Source organism: Scyliorhinus canicula, chromosome 10 (assembly GCF_902713615.1).
Source record: "Scyliorhinus canicula chromosome 10, sScyCan1.1, whole genome shotgun sequence".
NCBI lineage: Eukaryota > Metazoa > Chordata > Chondrichthyes > Carcharhiniformes > Scyliorhinidae > Scyliorhinus > Scyliorhinus canicula.
In genome coordinates this window covers 179,574,897-179,591,365 of record NC_052155.1, presented here as the reverse complement: position 1 = coordinate 179,591,365, position 16,469 = coordinate 179,574,897, and the positions used below count along the sequence as shown (strand labels likewise).

General features: G+C 44.2%; 1 protein-coding gene across 4 annotated transcripts in view; it reads right to left on the bottom strand.

Moving 5' to 3' along the window:
* Nucleotides 1-7,878: 7,878 nt before the first annotated feature.
* Nucleotides 7,879-16,469, bottom strand: part of LOC119972811 (solute carrier family 66 member 2) — a 42,953-nt gene continuing 34,362 nt past the window's right edge. For all 4 annotated transcript variants that reach the window (XM_038810239.1, XM_038810242.1, XM_038810241.1 and 1 more), the window contains one exon: nucleotides 7,879-11,361. In XM_038810239.1, coding sequence (XP_038666167.1) covers nucleotides 11,154-11,361 — 208 coding nt within the window. In that variant the 3' untranslated portion in view covers nucleotides 7,879-11,153. The remainder of the gene's footprint in view (nucleotides 11,362-16,469) is intronic.

Sequence of the window (16,469 nt, the reverse complement as noted above, 5' to 3'; positions counted from 1 at the left end):
AAATAAAATGGCATTTAAACCGTCTCTGAATTTTATTTCACTCCTAATAATCACTTTTCTAAGTTTTAAGTTCATCAGTGTTATTTTTACATAAATTACTTACATCTATTTGCAAAAGTATTCCATTAAAATAGCAGTGGGATGATAATTTCAATGGATCAATGAGCAAAGTTTAAAGGATAATCCAGAATCAAAGTCTTTTACAAGACATCTGACTTCATACAAGGCATATTTCACATCCAATCAACTGTTTTGTGAAAAATCAGTGAAAGTCTACTTGAAGGTGTAGATTAATTGGGGCACCAAATTTTTTGTAAGTACCAATTCTGCCAACTTTACTGCACGACTGCTTCCAGAAATCAAATTTACCTACAGCAGAGGACGGCACGGTGGCTCACTGGTTAGCACTGCTGCCTCACAGCGCCAGGGATCTGGATTCAATCCTGACCTCGGGTATCTCTGGGTGGAGTTTGCAGGTTCTCTCCGTGTCTGCGTGAGTTTCCTCCGGGTGCTCCGGTTTCCTCCCACAGTGCAAAGATGTGCAGGGTAGGTGGATTGGCCACGCTAAACTGCCCCTTAACTGGAAAAAAGTAATTGGAAACTTTAAAAAAAAATCTCTACCCAAATGGCACTAATTCTGAAAAAGCACCGTTATATATGGTGGGATATGCAAAAAAAACAGAAGGAAAAAAACTCTTACCTGTTGGCATTCAGTGGCCTCACATAGGATAAGGCAAACCTTATGCTCACTCTCCTACCTACCTCTGCAGTTTTCATATTACTGATTCTCTGTCCCTTCTGCTTGTTGCTTTCTTTACTCTTGGATTTCTCACTCAAAAAATGAAATGAAAATGAAATGAAAAAAATGAAAATCGCTTCTTGTCACAAGTCGGCTTCAAATGAAGTTACTGTGAAAAGCCCCTAGTCGCCACATTCCGGCGCCTGTTCGGGAAGGCTGGTACGGGAACAGGCGTCGAAACGTGGCAACTAGGGACTTTTCACATAAGCGATTTTCATTTTTTTCATTTCATTTCATTTCATTTTTTGAGTGAGAAATCCAAGAGTAAAGAAAGCAACAAGCAGAAGAGACAGTGAATCAGTAATATGAAAACTGCAGAGGCAGGTAGGAGAGTGAGCATAAGCTTTTTCTTCTTTCAGCATTGGGTGGGATACATGGCAAGCTAAGGGAGGGATGTAGTTGGAATTGGAGGGGTGGGGGGGGGGAGGGTGTTATTCGGAATATATACGCCTCACAGTGGGTCCCTCAATTTCCTCCAGCTCCCATTCTGAATCCTTAACCATCCCATTATTTACCGCTCCAATCACGGTCTCTACCTCTTTAAAGGGCCTGCTTGACGCTTGCACCCTCCACGTCTTGTTCCACTGTCACTCCCTCCCGCACCTGTAAACTCCGCACACAAAATCTCCCACCTGCTCCCCTCATCATCGGCCCTCGCCCCCCAGTTTTCAGGCCCTTTGTGTCGACGTCCATGAAAAGAGGCTTCGTTCAACCTAGTTTTTCCCCTTTGTAGTCTGATTTACTTTGCAAAGAGAGCAATCGGACTGCCTTTCTCTGTACTTTCATTTTGCCGCCCTTCTCACAGGTGGACATGATTAGCAGATCATCGAAATACAACTTTCATTTTAAATTTACAATTTTAAATTAAAAAAGCACTCCGAAAATATACAAATTCCAACAGGTGGGTAATCGATGCAAATATTTGTTTCCCCCACGCACTTTCATGTGCACAGCTCTCCTTGGCACCATTCACACATGTCCTCCACCTCCCGGTAGAACCTGTGCATTCGTGTTCTGGTAAGGTGCGCCATCTTTAGCTGCCTTAGGCGCAACCCTGCGCACATGGAGGTGAAGTTTGCCCGGTTCAGCGTTTCGATCCAGAGTCCTCCCCCTAGCTCCATGCCTCGTTCCTCCTCCCATTTATCCCTTGTCTCATCCAGGGGTGAGCATACCTCCTCCGACAGTCTCACATACATGTCCGCATTGATCCCCCACCCAGGTTGTCCAATATCAACAGTCTTTCTACTAGTGAGTGTTCTAGTATCTTGCTTGCTTGTGGAGAGAGTTTTTGACCTGAATATATATTAAGTCATTTCCAATCCTGGAGCTGGAATTTCTCCAAGTTCCCCTAGGGTTATAGATATAGATATAGAACAGTACAGCACAGAACAGGCCCTTCGGCCCTCGCTGTTGTGCCGAGCATTGATTACCCTACTCAAACCCACCCTATACCCGTAACCCAACAACCCCCCCCCCCCCCCCAACTTTACTTTTTAGGACACTACGGGCAATTTTTAGCATGGCCAATCCACCTAACCCCGCACATCTTTGGACTGTGGGAGGAAACCGGAGCACCCGGAGGAAACCCACGCACACACGGGGAGGACGTGCAGACTCCACACAGACAGTGACCCAGCCAGGAATCGAACCTGGGACCCTGGAGCTGTGAAGCATTTATGCTAACCACCATGCTACCGTGCTGCCATTGCTACCCTACCATCTGTAAACATGTCCCTAACTGTCAACGTCCCCTGTCTCCACCTTTTGAAGGTGGCATCCATTGTTGCGGGAGTGAATGCTTGAGGACTCTGGGTCTGTACTCGTTGGAGTTTAGAAGATGAGAGGGGATCTTATTGAAACTTACAGGATACTGCGTGGCCTAGATAGAGTGGACGTGGAGAGGATGTTTCCACTTGTAGGAAAAACTAGAAGCAGAGGGCACAATCTCAGACTAAAGGGACGATCCTTTAAAACAGAGATGAGGAGGAATTTCTTCAGCCAGAGGCTGGTGAATCTGTGGAACTCTTTGCCACATGAGGCTGTGGAGGCCAAATCACTGAGTGTCTTTAAGATGGACATAGATAGGTTCAAGATTAATAAGGGGATCAGGGGTTGTGGGGAGAAGGCAGGAGAATGGGGATGAGAAAATATCAGCCATGATTGAATGGCGGAGCAGACTCGATGGGCCGAGTGGCTTAATTCTGCTCCTATGTCTTTTGGTCTAACGAACGTGCGGTTGTTGCAGATGGGAGCTGTGGTGGACATTTCGGTTAAACGGAAGTGCTGCCTCATTTAGTGCTACGTTCAAAGCGTGGCTACTACCACTGGACTATTCGAGTATCTGACCGGCGGGGGTGGGAGTGTGGTTATGGCCAGAGTTCGGAGGGATGTCCCTGTGCAGGAACTCTCCTCCATCCTCACCCTCTCTGCCCCCGGCTCCTTGACCCATCCCCTCACTCTTTCTTCGGTGGCCACCCAGTGGTAGAATTGTAGGTTTAGGAGGACCAGGCCACCCACATTTCTCCTCCTCTGTAGGACCTTCTTTTGGATCCTCAGGTTGGGGATCTAGATCAGGAGGGATCTGAACAGGAAGAGGAACCTGGGCGGTATGTTAATTTTGATCATTTGTATTCTCCATGTGAGGGAAGAGTGTGAGCGAGCCCCACCTCTGCAGGTCCTTTTTGACTTCCTCCACCACGCTCGTCAGATTCCATTTGTAGATCCATATCTAGACGTGGGCTATTTGGATCCCCAGGTAGCCGGGTTTTAGTCTGCCCCCCAGCTCTCTCCCTCCTCCTGTGGGTTAATGGGGGAGATGGTCTGGGCAAAATGACCAAATGCAAGACAAACCTTTTAAAGCCTTCATGTAAAAACTTCAATTAAAGCATTAAAATGAAAAGAGACAACTCAACAAACAATCATAACCATGTTATTGCAAAATGTATAACTTTTCCTTTTAAGCTTACCATTTAATTTAGTTTTAATTGTGGAGAAAAATGTTGACTGAAAATTATGCTCAGAGAGCATTTTGAGCAATGTGGAACTCTGGTGGTCAGATTAAACAATGCACAGTGATACACTTTCTGAATAGCAATTACTGCACATTACAGTGTGCAATACTGAAATTTATCTGCCATAGCACTACTTGCTGGAGTAGCAATTCCTAAGACTTCAATCAAATGTATGCTCTATTGTGCCAAATTGAATATATACTAGTTGACCTGCTTTGGTCTTTATACAGAATCTAGTGCAATATTCTTTTCAAGCAAGTTTTGAGTATTTGACACAATTAGAGTCAAATCCATTCAGGGAATGTGGGAGTTTGGGAACTTGAGAAGGGGGGGGGGGGGGGGGGGGGGGGGGGGAGATGGTGGAGAGGCGAAGGCAGGAGGGAAAAGGGGTCAGAGGAAGAAGAGGCAAATGGAGTGGCTTAACTTATGTATTTCCCAGACTCCAAACTAGTCAGACAAGACGATGTCCTCCATCACAAAATCCATTCCGTGAAGGGGGTGGTGGGGGGGGGGGGGGGGGGGCAAGCTGGTGCAAATGCAAGCTTGCATTTGCCATTCAAATATGTGGTTAGCGAGGAACAAATTGTGAAACTAGAAGCCAGATCTTGGATAATCTTATCGTTCATGAGTTCCAATATAACCAGTTCAGGTCATTCACGGAGTGCAGAAAAACTAGGTTTCAAGGCTACAAAGAATTAAAGAAAGACTTGCATTAATATAGCCCCTTTCAGGAACCCCCCCCCCCCCCCCTCCCCGCACTAGCACTTTGGAGATTTTCTTTAATTTGATAAAATGATTTCACTGACTTAGATATGCTTTAATCATCAGTGCATGTGTAATGCATTTAAAATTATTTGATGCAATTAAAGTTGCTGGCTGTCGCTACTGACTCTGAAAACTCCCTTTGCATTGCCACCTGGAGGCATAACCAGCATTACAAGCTAGACAACGGTTGGGCCAAAATGACTGTGACATTTTTCAATGAAATACGCTATGCTTGCAGGGAATTTGCTTGAGAATAGATTATCTATTCCAGAATGCTCATTCATATTAAAGTCCATGTTCAGCATTACTTTGGCCAGTTATATCTATCAAAACCAGCAAATTTAACACTTGATCAATTTGTTTTACCTGTGCTCGTCTTCATCGTACCAAATTTAAATTCACTGTTGTTATTGACTTTCCAGGCTCTTCCTTCAAGGCTCACGGGTAGATGTTGCAGTCCCCGTTAGGGAGTTTCACTTGGGCTTGCTTGGAAGGCAAGATCGCTTGATCCTGCTTCAGCTCATTTACTGCTGAAACCCTCATTCATTTAAAAAATAAATTTAGAGTACCCAATTCATTTTTGCCATTTAAGGGGCAATTTAGCGTGGCCAATCCACCTACCCTGCACATTTTTGGGTTGTGGGGGTGAAACCCACACAAACATGGAGAGAATGTGCAAACTCCACACGGACTGTGACCCAGAGCTGGGGTCGAAACTGGGACCTCGGCGCCATGAGGCAGCTGTGTTAACCGCTGCACCACCGTGCTGCCCTGTAACTCTCATTCATACCGTTGTTATTGCCAGACCCAATTTCTTTTTTTAAAAAAAATTTAGACTACGGACAGTGAGCCGGGGCCGGGATCGAACCCGAGTCCTCGGCTCCGTGAGGCAGCAGTGCTAACCACTGCACCACCGTGCTGCCCTGCCAGACCCATTTCCAATAAACGACTGCCTGGCGATCTTCTACCTTCCGTGAACTTGAGCTGATCCAAATCCTAAATTGCATCAAGTCTCATTCACCCAATCACCTAGTGTTCACCAAGAAAGGCTCCTGATCCAGGAGCACCCCAATAAAATTTTCATCCTGGTTTTCAAATCCTTCCGTGGCCTTGACCTTCCCTAGCTACATGATCTCCTCTTTCTCAACAACCCTTCGAGGACTTGGTCTTCCTCCAATTCCAGCTGCAGAGTTCATCCCTATTTTAACCACTTCATCACTGGCAGTGGTGTCTTCAGCTGTGTAGGACCTAAACACTGGTATTTCCTCCCTAAATTTCCTCACTTCTCTGCTTTCCTAGCCCCCTATAATATATTCCTTCAATCCTAGCTATGACAAGATTTCGGTTATTTGCTCCACAATGTGGTTCAGTGTCAAAACTGTCTGATAACACTGCGGCATGCCTTGTGTCATTGCTCCCTGTTAAAGGCGCCAGGAATATCCAAGAAGTAATTGTTGAGTGCCCCAGAGAAAATACAACGCTGTGACAGTGACATATGATTCCCATTGTTGGAGCAAAGTCAGAAACATAAAGACCAAATCTACAATTTTATTAAACCCAGTGCATAGAAACGCCTTTCCCGTTTCCCAATGTTGCCATCGGTACCAAATGCAACGATTTTGTGATGACGACGGCAAAACTGTCAGCGTTCTCGGTCATTACTCCACTCACTGAACACAGCAACTTCCGGAGTCTGCACATGTGCAGGATAACAGGGAAATCCAGAGGCTGTTGGCGGTGATTCCACATGTCTTCGGTGGGTATGCTGTTGAGGTGCTCCAGGCTGCGATCGACAGCAAATCAATTAAATTGACAAACACCTCACACTTGAGTCTCGAAAGGTTGTGCACCTTGTGGTTACGTGTAACTGGATTTTCTCAATGGTGTACTCATTATTACTATTAAACACTCTCACTGGAGGGCTGCACGTGGTTAGCACTGGAACTGCGGCGCTGAGGACCTGGTTTTGAATCCCGGCCCCGGGTCACTGTCCGTGTGGAGTTTGCACATTCTCCCCGTGTCTGCGTGGGTTTCACCCCCACAACCCAAAGATGTGCAGGTTAAGTGGATTGGCCACGCTAAATTGCCCCTTAATTGGGGAAAAAAAAATAATTGCCTACTCTAAATTTATTTTTTAAAAAACACTCACTGGACCTGAAGACTTATTTTATGTTTGTGGAAGGTGAATTTCAACATGAGAAGAAAAATGCATATTTTTAAAAAGCATGTTTTATTTTAGCTTCCATCTTAATACAATCAGAATTATTTATTCCGCCATCTAAAAATTTCAGCTAAAAGTAAAGGCTTTTAAGTTACTGCATGTGGATATTTCAGTGTGATTGGCTGCGTACCTGTTTAACTGCACGGTGGTTAGCACTGCTGCCGCACAGCACCAGGGACCTGGATTTGATTCTGGCCTTGGGTGACTGGCTGTGTTGAGTTTACGCTTTCTCCGTGTCTGCCTGTGGGTTTCCTCTGGGTGCTCCGGTTTCCTTCCACAGTCCAAAGATGTGCAGGTTAGGTGGAAAGGGGAAAACTACACCATAAGGCATAGGAGCAGAATTAGACCATTCGGCCCGTCGGTTCTGCTCTGCCATTCAATCATGGCCAATATGTTTTTCATCCCCCATTCTGCTGCCTTCTCGCCAGAACCCCCAATCCTCTTATTAATCAAGAACCAATCTATCTCTGTCTTGAAGACACTCAGTGACTTGGCCTCCACAACCTTCTGCGATAAAGAGTTCCACCCTCTGGCTGAAGAGATTTCTCATCTCAGTGTTAAAGGATCGTCCCTTCAGTCTGGCGCTGTGGCCTCGGGTCTAATTTTTCGTACTAGTGGAAACATTCTTTCCACGTCCACTCTATCCAGGTCTCTCAGTATCCTGTAAGTTTCAATGAGATCCCCCCTCATCCTTCTAAACACCTTTGAAACTCCGGCGAGTAAAGACCCAGAGTCCTCAGCCGCTCCTCATGTGACAAGCCCTTCCATTAATCTACGGATCATTTTTGTGAACTTCCTCTGGGCCTTTTCCAAGACCAGCACATCCTTCCTTAGATACGGGGCCCAAAACTGCTCACAATACTCCAAATGGGATCTGACCAGAGCCTTATAGAGCCTCAGAAGTACATCCCTGCTGTTGACCTAAATGCTAGATCTTTTGTAGACAACATTTCCGCAGACTGCAATGTCTGGACCATTCCTTACTCTTTACACGCCAACACTAATGCCAGAAGGATATTATTCCAGTTTACGAATTAAAAAGGGAAGAAAGCATTAATATTAAATACATTTCAAAGAGTCCATTTCACACAGTTCCAAATGTTTATTCTTCTTTACATTTTAGTTTAACACACAGATACGCATGACAGACTGTGTATGTATTTACACTTTTTGAACACATGTCGCCTTGTGCCGACCTCTTTTGACACTCTTTTATGTTGCAACCAAACATAACGTTGAATGGCAGCACATATTGAAAAGACTCAGGGAAGACCGGTTATAGTATTGTGCAACATTCCTTCGCTGGTTCGGTATGTTTACCTGCTGTCTTTTGGCAATGAAGAGTCTTTTAATTTATTTTTTGGTACAGTTGACAGAAGAATACAAACAGTGGCAATTTTCAACACTTATAAATAAATGGTCAAAAATGTAAATCCTAATCAAAAATAGTGTAAACAAGCGTGTCCTACACATCCCAAGTGAATCCTTAAAATAAAAGACTTCCAAGACAAGTTGTGAAGTGTGGAATTCCAATATACCCTTTTAACTATATTCCCATAGTATATGAAGTCAACAGAATGGACACCAAATGGGCACAAGAAAACTGTGCAAACATTCTGGAGTCAAAGATCATTACGCCCGTGGACTGGTTAAGCCAAAAGAAAGGTAGCCCCCCCCCGCTATTTGAGGGCAGCGTGACATCCTGCTGCCTACCAGGGCCACAAATACATGGTCCACAGCCTGCGGAAGACAGACCAGAATAGGCTAATTTTAGTTTTGAAATGGCGACTATGCCTTTCACGAATACTGACTGCAGAGCCTGGGCCAGCAAGACACCGAGGTTTATCCTAATCACAAAACAAGTGGTGGACTGGTGCAGCAGAATGGAAGTGATAGCCATTTTACTACCAGCTCTACATAGCTGTCAACGACTGTGCCATCGTTCTTAATTCTTGATTTTGAAAAGTATATTCTTAGAAAATATTTAAGAAAGTTGAGATTGTTCGATAATCAACAAAGTAGAAAGGTCAGTAATTAGCAGCCCCCTTGGTTCTGAATACATATATTTTGCTGTCTCAACACAAAGACAGAGACAGACAGATAACTTGGCTTTAAACGCTCACGTTTAAATGGCATACACTTAATTATAAGGTCACTTAGGCCCAAAGCAAAATATGGCAACCAGCTATCAGACAGACCAAACCTGCTATCGAACAATTGCCACTCAGTGACATTGTGTGATTTTTAGTAACAATTGAGTAAATAGTTCTTGAATGAATAGGGAGAATGCTAGTTGAAAATTTGAAAGGCCCTATTCACTCCTCCAGGTACCGTTCTCATTCATAGGTGTACAAAGCCCAAGGGCTTGCCTCCGAAACCAATTGCTGGCTTAACATTCCATTTCAGCTGTACTAAACTTATTATTTACAGGTTTCAGTTGAATTCCCCCCAGCCATTGTAAATTAGCACAAGATTGCCCCATTAACTTCAGAGTGATGAAGACAATTTCACAGGTTGGGTGGCAGCCTGTGAATGCCAAATAAATAACCAATTCAACAGAAAAGCATAAAAGCAAAACAAAAGATTCAGATAAATACAATTTTACAATGATCAGAGTCCACATCAACAATTCCTACATAAATATGGCGAATTAAAGGAGATTGGTTAAATGTTCGTTAAAAAACACAGTTTGATCACAAGTAATTGATCAACATCGCATTCTTTTACTTGGATTTGACAGCATAAGCATGTTTAGGGGTGGATTTACTATTCAAAGATAACAAGTTCTCCTTCAAAGGCAGCAAGAGAGAATATCAACTCAATTCAGTGATCTGGAGTGATCACACTGAATTTTACGACAGAAAAGGATCAGATTATTGAACTGAATTCAGGTTGACACATGTTGTACCACAGGGTGCTGAGCAACAGGTTTCCACTTCTAGCTCCCGTGTGACCTGGCTGAGAACAAGAACACACGGGGTGTGGAGGTAACACCCGGAAGTAGCAAGAGGCTTCCAAATGGAAGAGCAGCAGGAGGGACGTGAGAAAAGGGAGGAAGCAAAACACTGTCCCCGGCCACTTGGAGCTAGTAAGACAGAGCAAGTGTTAAACCAGACTTGTAGCTTTTAGCTTCCTCCCAAATATACAAATGCTTTGTTGAAACAGTGGCATTTATTTAACCATGCCAACTCTTCTTTAAATGTGACATGTTTCAATCATACTGATTCAAACTGGCAATGTCGGGCCAGCGAGATGTGAACTGGGTCACCTGTGATTAAGAATGATCCCCACACCACTGTGCAAACTTAGTGAGTGATCAGAACACTTCAATAACATAAATGCAGTCAAGGAAGAAGGTAGAGTCTATATAATTACGTATATTTTTATGACGCACTATTTCTGTTTTACTAAATGCCAATTCTCACTTTACTTAAGCCAAAAGTAGTCAAAATCAACTTTTTATTTGTTGTTAAGGATAGCCTACCTGTACCTTTACAAATGGTATTCTCTTTTTGGCATCTCCTTTTTATCAGTAAAAACCTGCACAAATGTTACTCTGAAGCTGTTTGTTCTGAGAGGATTGTGGCAATTCTCCCCGCTTCCAATTCGCCCCCCGCCCTCCACGTGGGGGCACCTGGTTTTCAGCACAGTTGCACGTGGAGGACTCCAAGCACAAATTTACATCCCTCCACTCTGCTCCTAATTCCAATGTATGTCATCGCCACACAATCCAGTTATAATCAAACTTAAACAGGCACTTGCTGCCTCCCTATCCTTCTTCACCCAGTTGCTGCGAATTCTATAGATTCAATTTGAAACACACGCTGATGGCGTTAGCAACTTGGCGAACTTGAATGCTCACGGATGAATCTTAAATCGTCCCCTATCCCAGTACAAAATATAGCTTGGTCAAACTTTCATCACATTAAAACAGAAATGCTGTTTAACGTTAACACAAAGGCGAGACTCTCTTTGGATATACTCCAAGGATTTACACCACAAGCTCTCAATACTGCCATGAAACAAAGCTGTATCAGAGAGAGTGATACGGCAAGTGATTAAAAAAACAAAGTAATCGACGTTAGGGAGATAAAGGAAAGGTTCTAGAAACATTAACATGTAAGGCATTTATGTAAACTGGTCCAAAAATATTGGTTTGAGTTATGCAAAATAGAAAAATATATAAATAATCAAACATTCAACCAATAGTTCAAATGTTTAAATCCTTTTCACCGGAAGTGACGCTGAAATCCTTCCAGTGTACCGAGAACCATTATAAAAGTTACCGGCTTTGGTTCAACAACATGGCTTTCGAAGTTCTTTCCAGTGGTTGATCACTTGCTGGACAGGGCCGGAGTTAAAGTGCCTTGGTACTTGTGGAAGGAACAGTGTGGGAAGACGGTTTTTGAGGGTAGCGTTCGTAGTAGTAAGCTTGAAAGAGAATAGTAATATCCACGCACACCTGTAGCAATCCACATATCCAGAATTGGGAAGGAGCCTGGTTCAGGATGAAATAAGCCGTCTTGAAAGTGTCACCGCTTGCCCACATCAACACCATCGTAATACTTTTTGGGGGAGGAAAGATTGCAAAATTAATCAACAGCTTTTGCAGTAAACCAATAGGTGTCCAATGCAGAGCGAGGCCATAACTTCCTTGGTAGTGGTAATCAGCACAGACTGCTACTCCCTCCCCCAATTAATTGCACCAGATTTCTTCCGTGCCTGCCTCGCCAGACCTTACAACTTAGGCCAGGCGAGATCCAGGTGACGCTGCTGTTCACAAGGCCCAGGGTCATAGTTCAACTCCATTGAATTAAAGATGAATATGCCCCCTTTTTTATATAACCAGCTGCCAGGTATGTTAAAGGTCCCGTTGACATTGGCAGGCCAGGGAATAGGTCAGTAGATGGAATTTGGGGGTCTTGGGGAAGGGAAAATCAGTTCTGGGGATTTTTTGGGGGGGTGTGGTAGAAGAAGAAAGCGGTGGGCTGACCCCAGAATGAGGGGGGGGGGGGGGTCAGAACAGGTCTCAGAAGGGTATGGGGGGGACATGGGTCCATGCTTGGGGTGGGGAGGGTGGTTCCTCTGGAGGGTGGGGAATACAGTTGGGGGGTGGTCAGAGGGGGAGGGGCGAGTGTCCTTGGGGAAAGGGGTTGCTGGTCTTTATTAAAAGGCAAAAGGTATTGACAAAGTAGACGTAGAGAGTGTGCTTCCTCTTGTGGGACAATCTAGAACGAGAGGTCATAGTTTTAGGATAAGGATTAGCAGATTTAAAACAGAGATGAGGAAAAATTACTTCTTTCAAGGATCGTGAATCTGTGGAATTCGCTACCCCAGAGGGCAGTGGATAGCAGGACATTGTGTAAATTTAAGGAGATGATAGACAGATTTTAAATTAGCAATGGGATGATAGGGCAGCACGGTGGCGCAGTGATTACCACTGCTGCCTCATGGCGCCGAGGTCCCACGTTCGATCCCAGCTCTGGGTCACTGTCCGTATGGAGTTTGCACATTCTCCCCGTGTTTGCTTTGGTTTCGCTCCCATATCCCAAAGATGTGCAGAGTCGGTGTATTGGCCACACTAAATTGCCCCTTAATTGGAAAAATGAATTGGGTACTCTAAATTTATTTTTTTTAATTAGTAATGGGATGACGGGTAATGGAGAACGGGCAGGAAAGTGGAGTTGAGACCAGGAAGAGATCAGCCATGATTGTATTGAATGGCGGAGCAGGCTCAAGGGGCCGAATTGCCTCATCCTGCTCCTAGTTCTTATGCCTGGGTCTTTACAATCGTTAGCCAGAAGCTAGAAGTGGTTTTAATTCTTCGAACTCCTTTCGGATGACTATTGGTGCAAACCTGGTGGAACCGTCCAAAGTTTGCGATTTAATCTGCATTTGTGGATGGTTCCCAGCGCAGGGAAATTGCCCAGAGGAAGTTTGCACTTCTGAGCAACTGCCATGGAAACCCTTACCTGTGCAGTTCCGTGAGGCTTCCTCAGCACATCTTTGGGGTATAGTCTAGTCCGACACTGGGAGGGGAGGGCTCAGTAGTTACAGCTCTATATATAGCATTACTGTAATAAATACATAGCACTTACGTCAAGTAACTCCCACATTTGTGGGTTAAATCCTGAAAAACTATTGTTGCCATTGGTCTCTTCTTACCGTTTGCACTGCGGCTACAGTGTCCAACTGTGGGTTCAAATACATGTACATTGCCATCCTTACTCTGATCAGTATCAAACGGTTGTGGACAACTCAAAGGGCAGTTGGCTCTACCTCAAGTTTAAGAAACTATAAGGCAGGCTGCAAAGGAGTTTTTCTTTTCAACAGATAGACGGTGGGCCTTGTGCCTTTGATCAGTTGGGCCGTCACTCAAAGGAACTGGAGTCACGCTAGGACGTCGGTGGTCATGGTGACAGGATACCAGGTTGGAAAGTCAGGTCAGCTCAGGGTAAAATACAGCAAGGATTTGCTCGGAAAGGAGAGAGAGCACTCTACGGTCGACTGGATTCCTGAGGAACCACTGACTCCCTATTTAAAGAAACAATGACTGGAATTTTGCAGATGAATGGCGAACTTTCACCGAGATGACGGTTAAGGCGGATACAGTGGACCCCCACTTCCCTACCCCCCACCCTAAATGCACAGAGCAGAGGTTCCTCCCACAAAGAGAATAGGGGTGGGGAAGGTGGGTGCAATGGGCAGATCAACAAAGAACTAAGGAGGTTAAAACTTTTAGTCCGAAAAGATGATTTATGGGTGGCACCGTAGCAATGGGCGGCACGGTAGCACAAGTGGATAGCACTGTGGCTTCACAGCACCAGGATCCCAGGTTCGATTCCCCGCTGGGTCACTGTCTGTGTGGAGTCTGCACGTTCTCTCCGTGTCTGCGTAGGTTTCCTCCGGGTGCTCCGGTTTCCTCCCACAGTCCAAAGACGTGCAGGTTAGGTGGATTGGCCATGATAAATTGCCCTTAGTGACCAAAAAAAAAGTTAGGAGGGGTTATTGAGTTACGGGGATAGGGTGGTAGTGAGGGCTTAACTGGGTCGGTGCAGACTCAATGGGCCGAATGGCCTCCTTCTGCACTGTATGCTCTATGTTCATTCAGGCTTGGCCTGCTAAATGAAAAGATTGCAAATTCATACAATCATCTAAAGCAGTAAATTTATTGTTTTTTTGGTGAACAATTGTACACATCGAAATGAGTTACTTTCCTTTGCACATCTCATTAAAGGTGTGGATTTATGATGGTGTATTAGAGTCAGTAAATCAGCCTCCACTCTTTGTCCACTCAGACATATCCTCTGTAACAAGTCCTCTTTGTTTGTTTTTTAATCCTTCAGTCATTTCCTAACCATCCCCAGAGATTATCCTGAATTTACACAACTTTGATTTCAACAGATAGCCTTTTTCGTGAAATGTTGCCAAACTCTTTTTTGAATGCCATGATCTGAACTGGGTGACGGGACAGGCTCGAGGGGCAGTTTGGGTTTATGATTTGGTACGTCACATTTCAGGGCTTTTCACAGCCTCAATCGATGAGACAATTCTGCAAAGTGACGAGAAAGGCTGGTTAGACAGGCAAGTCTCCTCTCAATCCACGCTGATCCAGGTATCATTGTAAAGTTCCGATTGCAAACTTGGCATCTACAGGAACAGGGAGCAAGGAAAATACAGGCGAAAGACGGGAGGAATGGCTGAAATGGAGGTGAACGCGAGACGACAATGACAGCGAAATCCGTCCGGGTGAAGCAAGCGACAACAGCAACACCAGATCCATTCACGTATTGCCCTCTCCAGTTGTTTCTCCGGCACCCAAATGTATATGTACCTCACCAGTCACCCCCCCACAAACAGATGCCTACTTCTGTGTTAAAAATAATATTGCCAATTGTACAGAGTTGCTGTTGTTGAGCTAGTGCATAATACCCTACCAGTTATTTTATTTTTTTGTGTGTGCTCTTCTCTTCTATATGTATATATATATATATATATATATATAATTATTTTATTTTTTAAAATCCTGTATACATAACGGTAAATATACTTTGTTCAAAAACCCAATAAAAAACATTTGCAAAAAAAATCATTGTAAGGTTTTCACAACGTACAATCTACACATTTACCACTGACATTGGGGTTTAAGTTTCTATTTCTTGAAAGCATTGTGTGCAGCTTTAAAACGGCTGCTGGGGAGGTCTCTAAATTTCTGTGCTCCTTGCCAAGTTGTGAGACTTGCTGGTAAAGAATTCCCTCAATGCATCGGAAAGAAAAAATATTTTGCTCCTGTCTTAGCTTAGTTCTTTGCTCTGCAAGGTGTGCCACTCTCTTTAAAACTTTTAACTGCAGGCACCAAAATCAGGGGCAGCTATATGCAAATCTACATGTGATGCGGGCCTTGACTGCAAAGACCTCACATTACAGAAGATAACCAGATTTAATGGCCACATACCCAAAATCAAGTAATGGCAGTGACTTTAAGTGAAAAGAAAAACAAACAGGGATTTAACAGACTGACATTTAAAAAAAATATATAAATTTAAAATAAATTTAGGGTACCCAATTCTTTTTTTTTTCCAATTAAGGAGCAATTTAACGTGGCCAATTTACCTACCCTGCACATCTTTGGGTTGTGGGGGTGAGACCCACGCAGACATGGGGAGAATGTGCAAACTCCACACGAATAGTGACCCGGGGCCGGGATCGTTAACGCCGTGAGGCAGCAGTGCTAACCACCGCACCACCGTGTTGCTTAATAGACTGACATTGTTAATCAATTAAAATGAATAAGTCTGGGATTGTGTTTATTTTTAAATAAAATGCCGATTTCTTTTGGCAATAATTATAACTGGAAGAGTTAATTCACTTGACAGTTGGGAGTAGTTTGATGGTCTCGTCAGTGAGACCCGTCAATTCTCAACCACTCGGATGTTAAAACACAACCTATTTCAACGTCTCTCACTGTGAAAAAAATTAAGACTTCTCCATACATTTATATGTTTGCAATCTGCCTCATTCTTTTCGTTGGCATATCTCGTCCTTACCTCATGTAAACAACTCTGGACATGACAGCTGACGAACCTGTTAGGACTCCCATGTCTGTCCTGACTAGTTAGTGAGTATGCCAGAACTAGAATTTGCCCAGCTTGAGTTATTCCTACTTATGACTTCTCTCATAATTCACTCATCCCTTCCTTGTGTCACTTGTGAATTCCAGGGTATTCACATACAAATTAAACCCAGTGAATTCACTGCTGTAATTCTCCCAATGAGGGAGGTTCAGCACTTGCTGACAGTCACCCCTTGCCCCTTTTGGCCTACTTCATTATTCACTGATTAGAATACTGAAAGGCAACAGAATAATAATAATAATCTTTACTGCCACAAGTAGGGCTTACATTAACACTGCAATGAAGTTACTGTGAAAATCCCCTAGTCGCCACATTCCGGCGCCTGTTTGGGTACACTGAGGGAGAATTCAGAATGCCCAAATTACCTAACAGCATGTTTCTCGGGACTTACGGGAGGAAACCGGAGCAACTGGAGGAAACCCACGCAGACACGGGGAGAATGTGCAAACTCCACACAGGCAGTGATCCAATCCGGGAATCGAACCTGGGACCCTGGAGCTGCGAAGCAACAGTGCTAACCGCTGTGTCACCGTACCGTG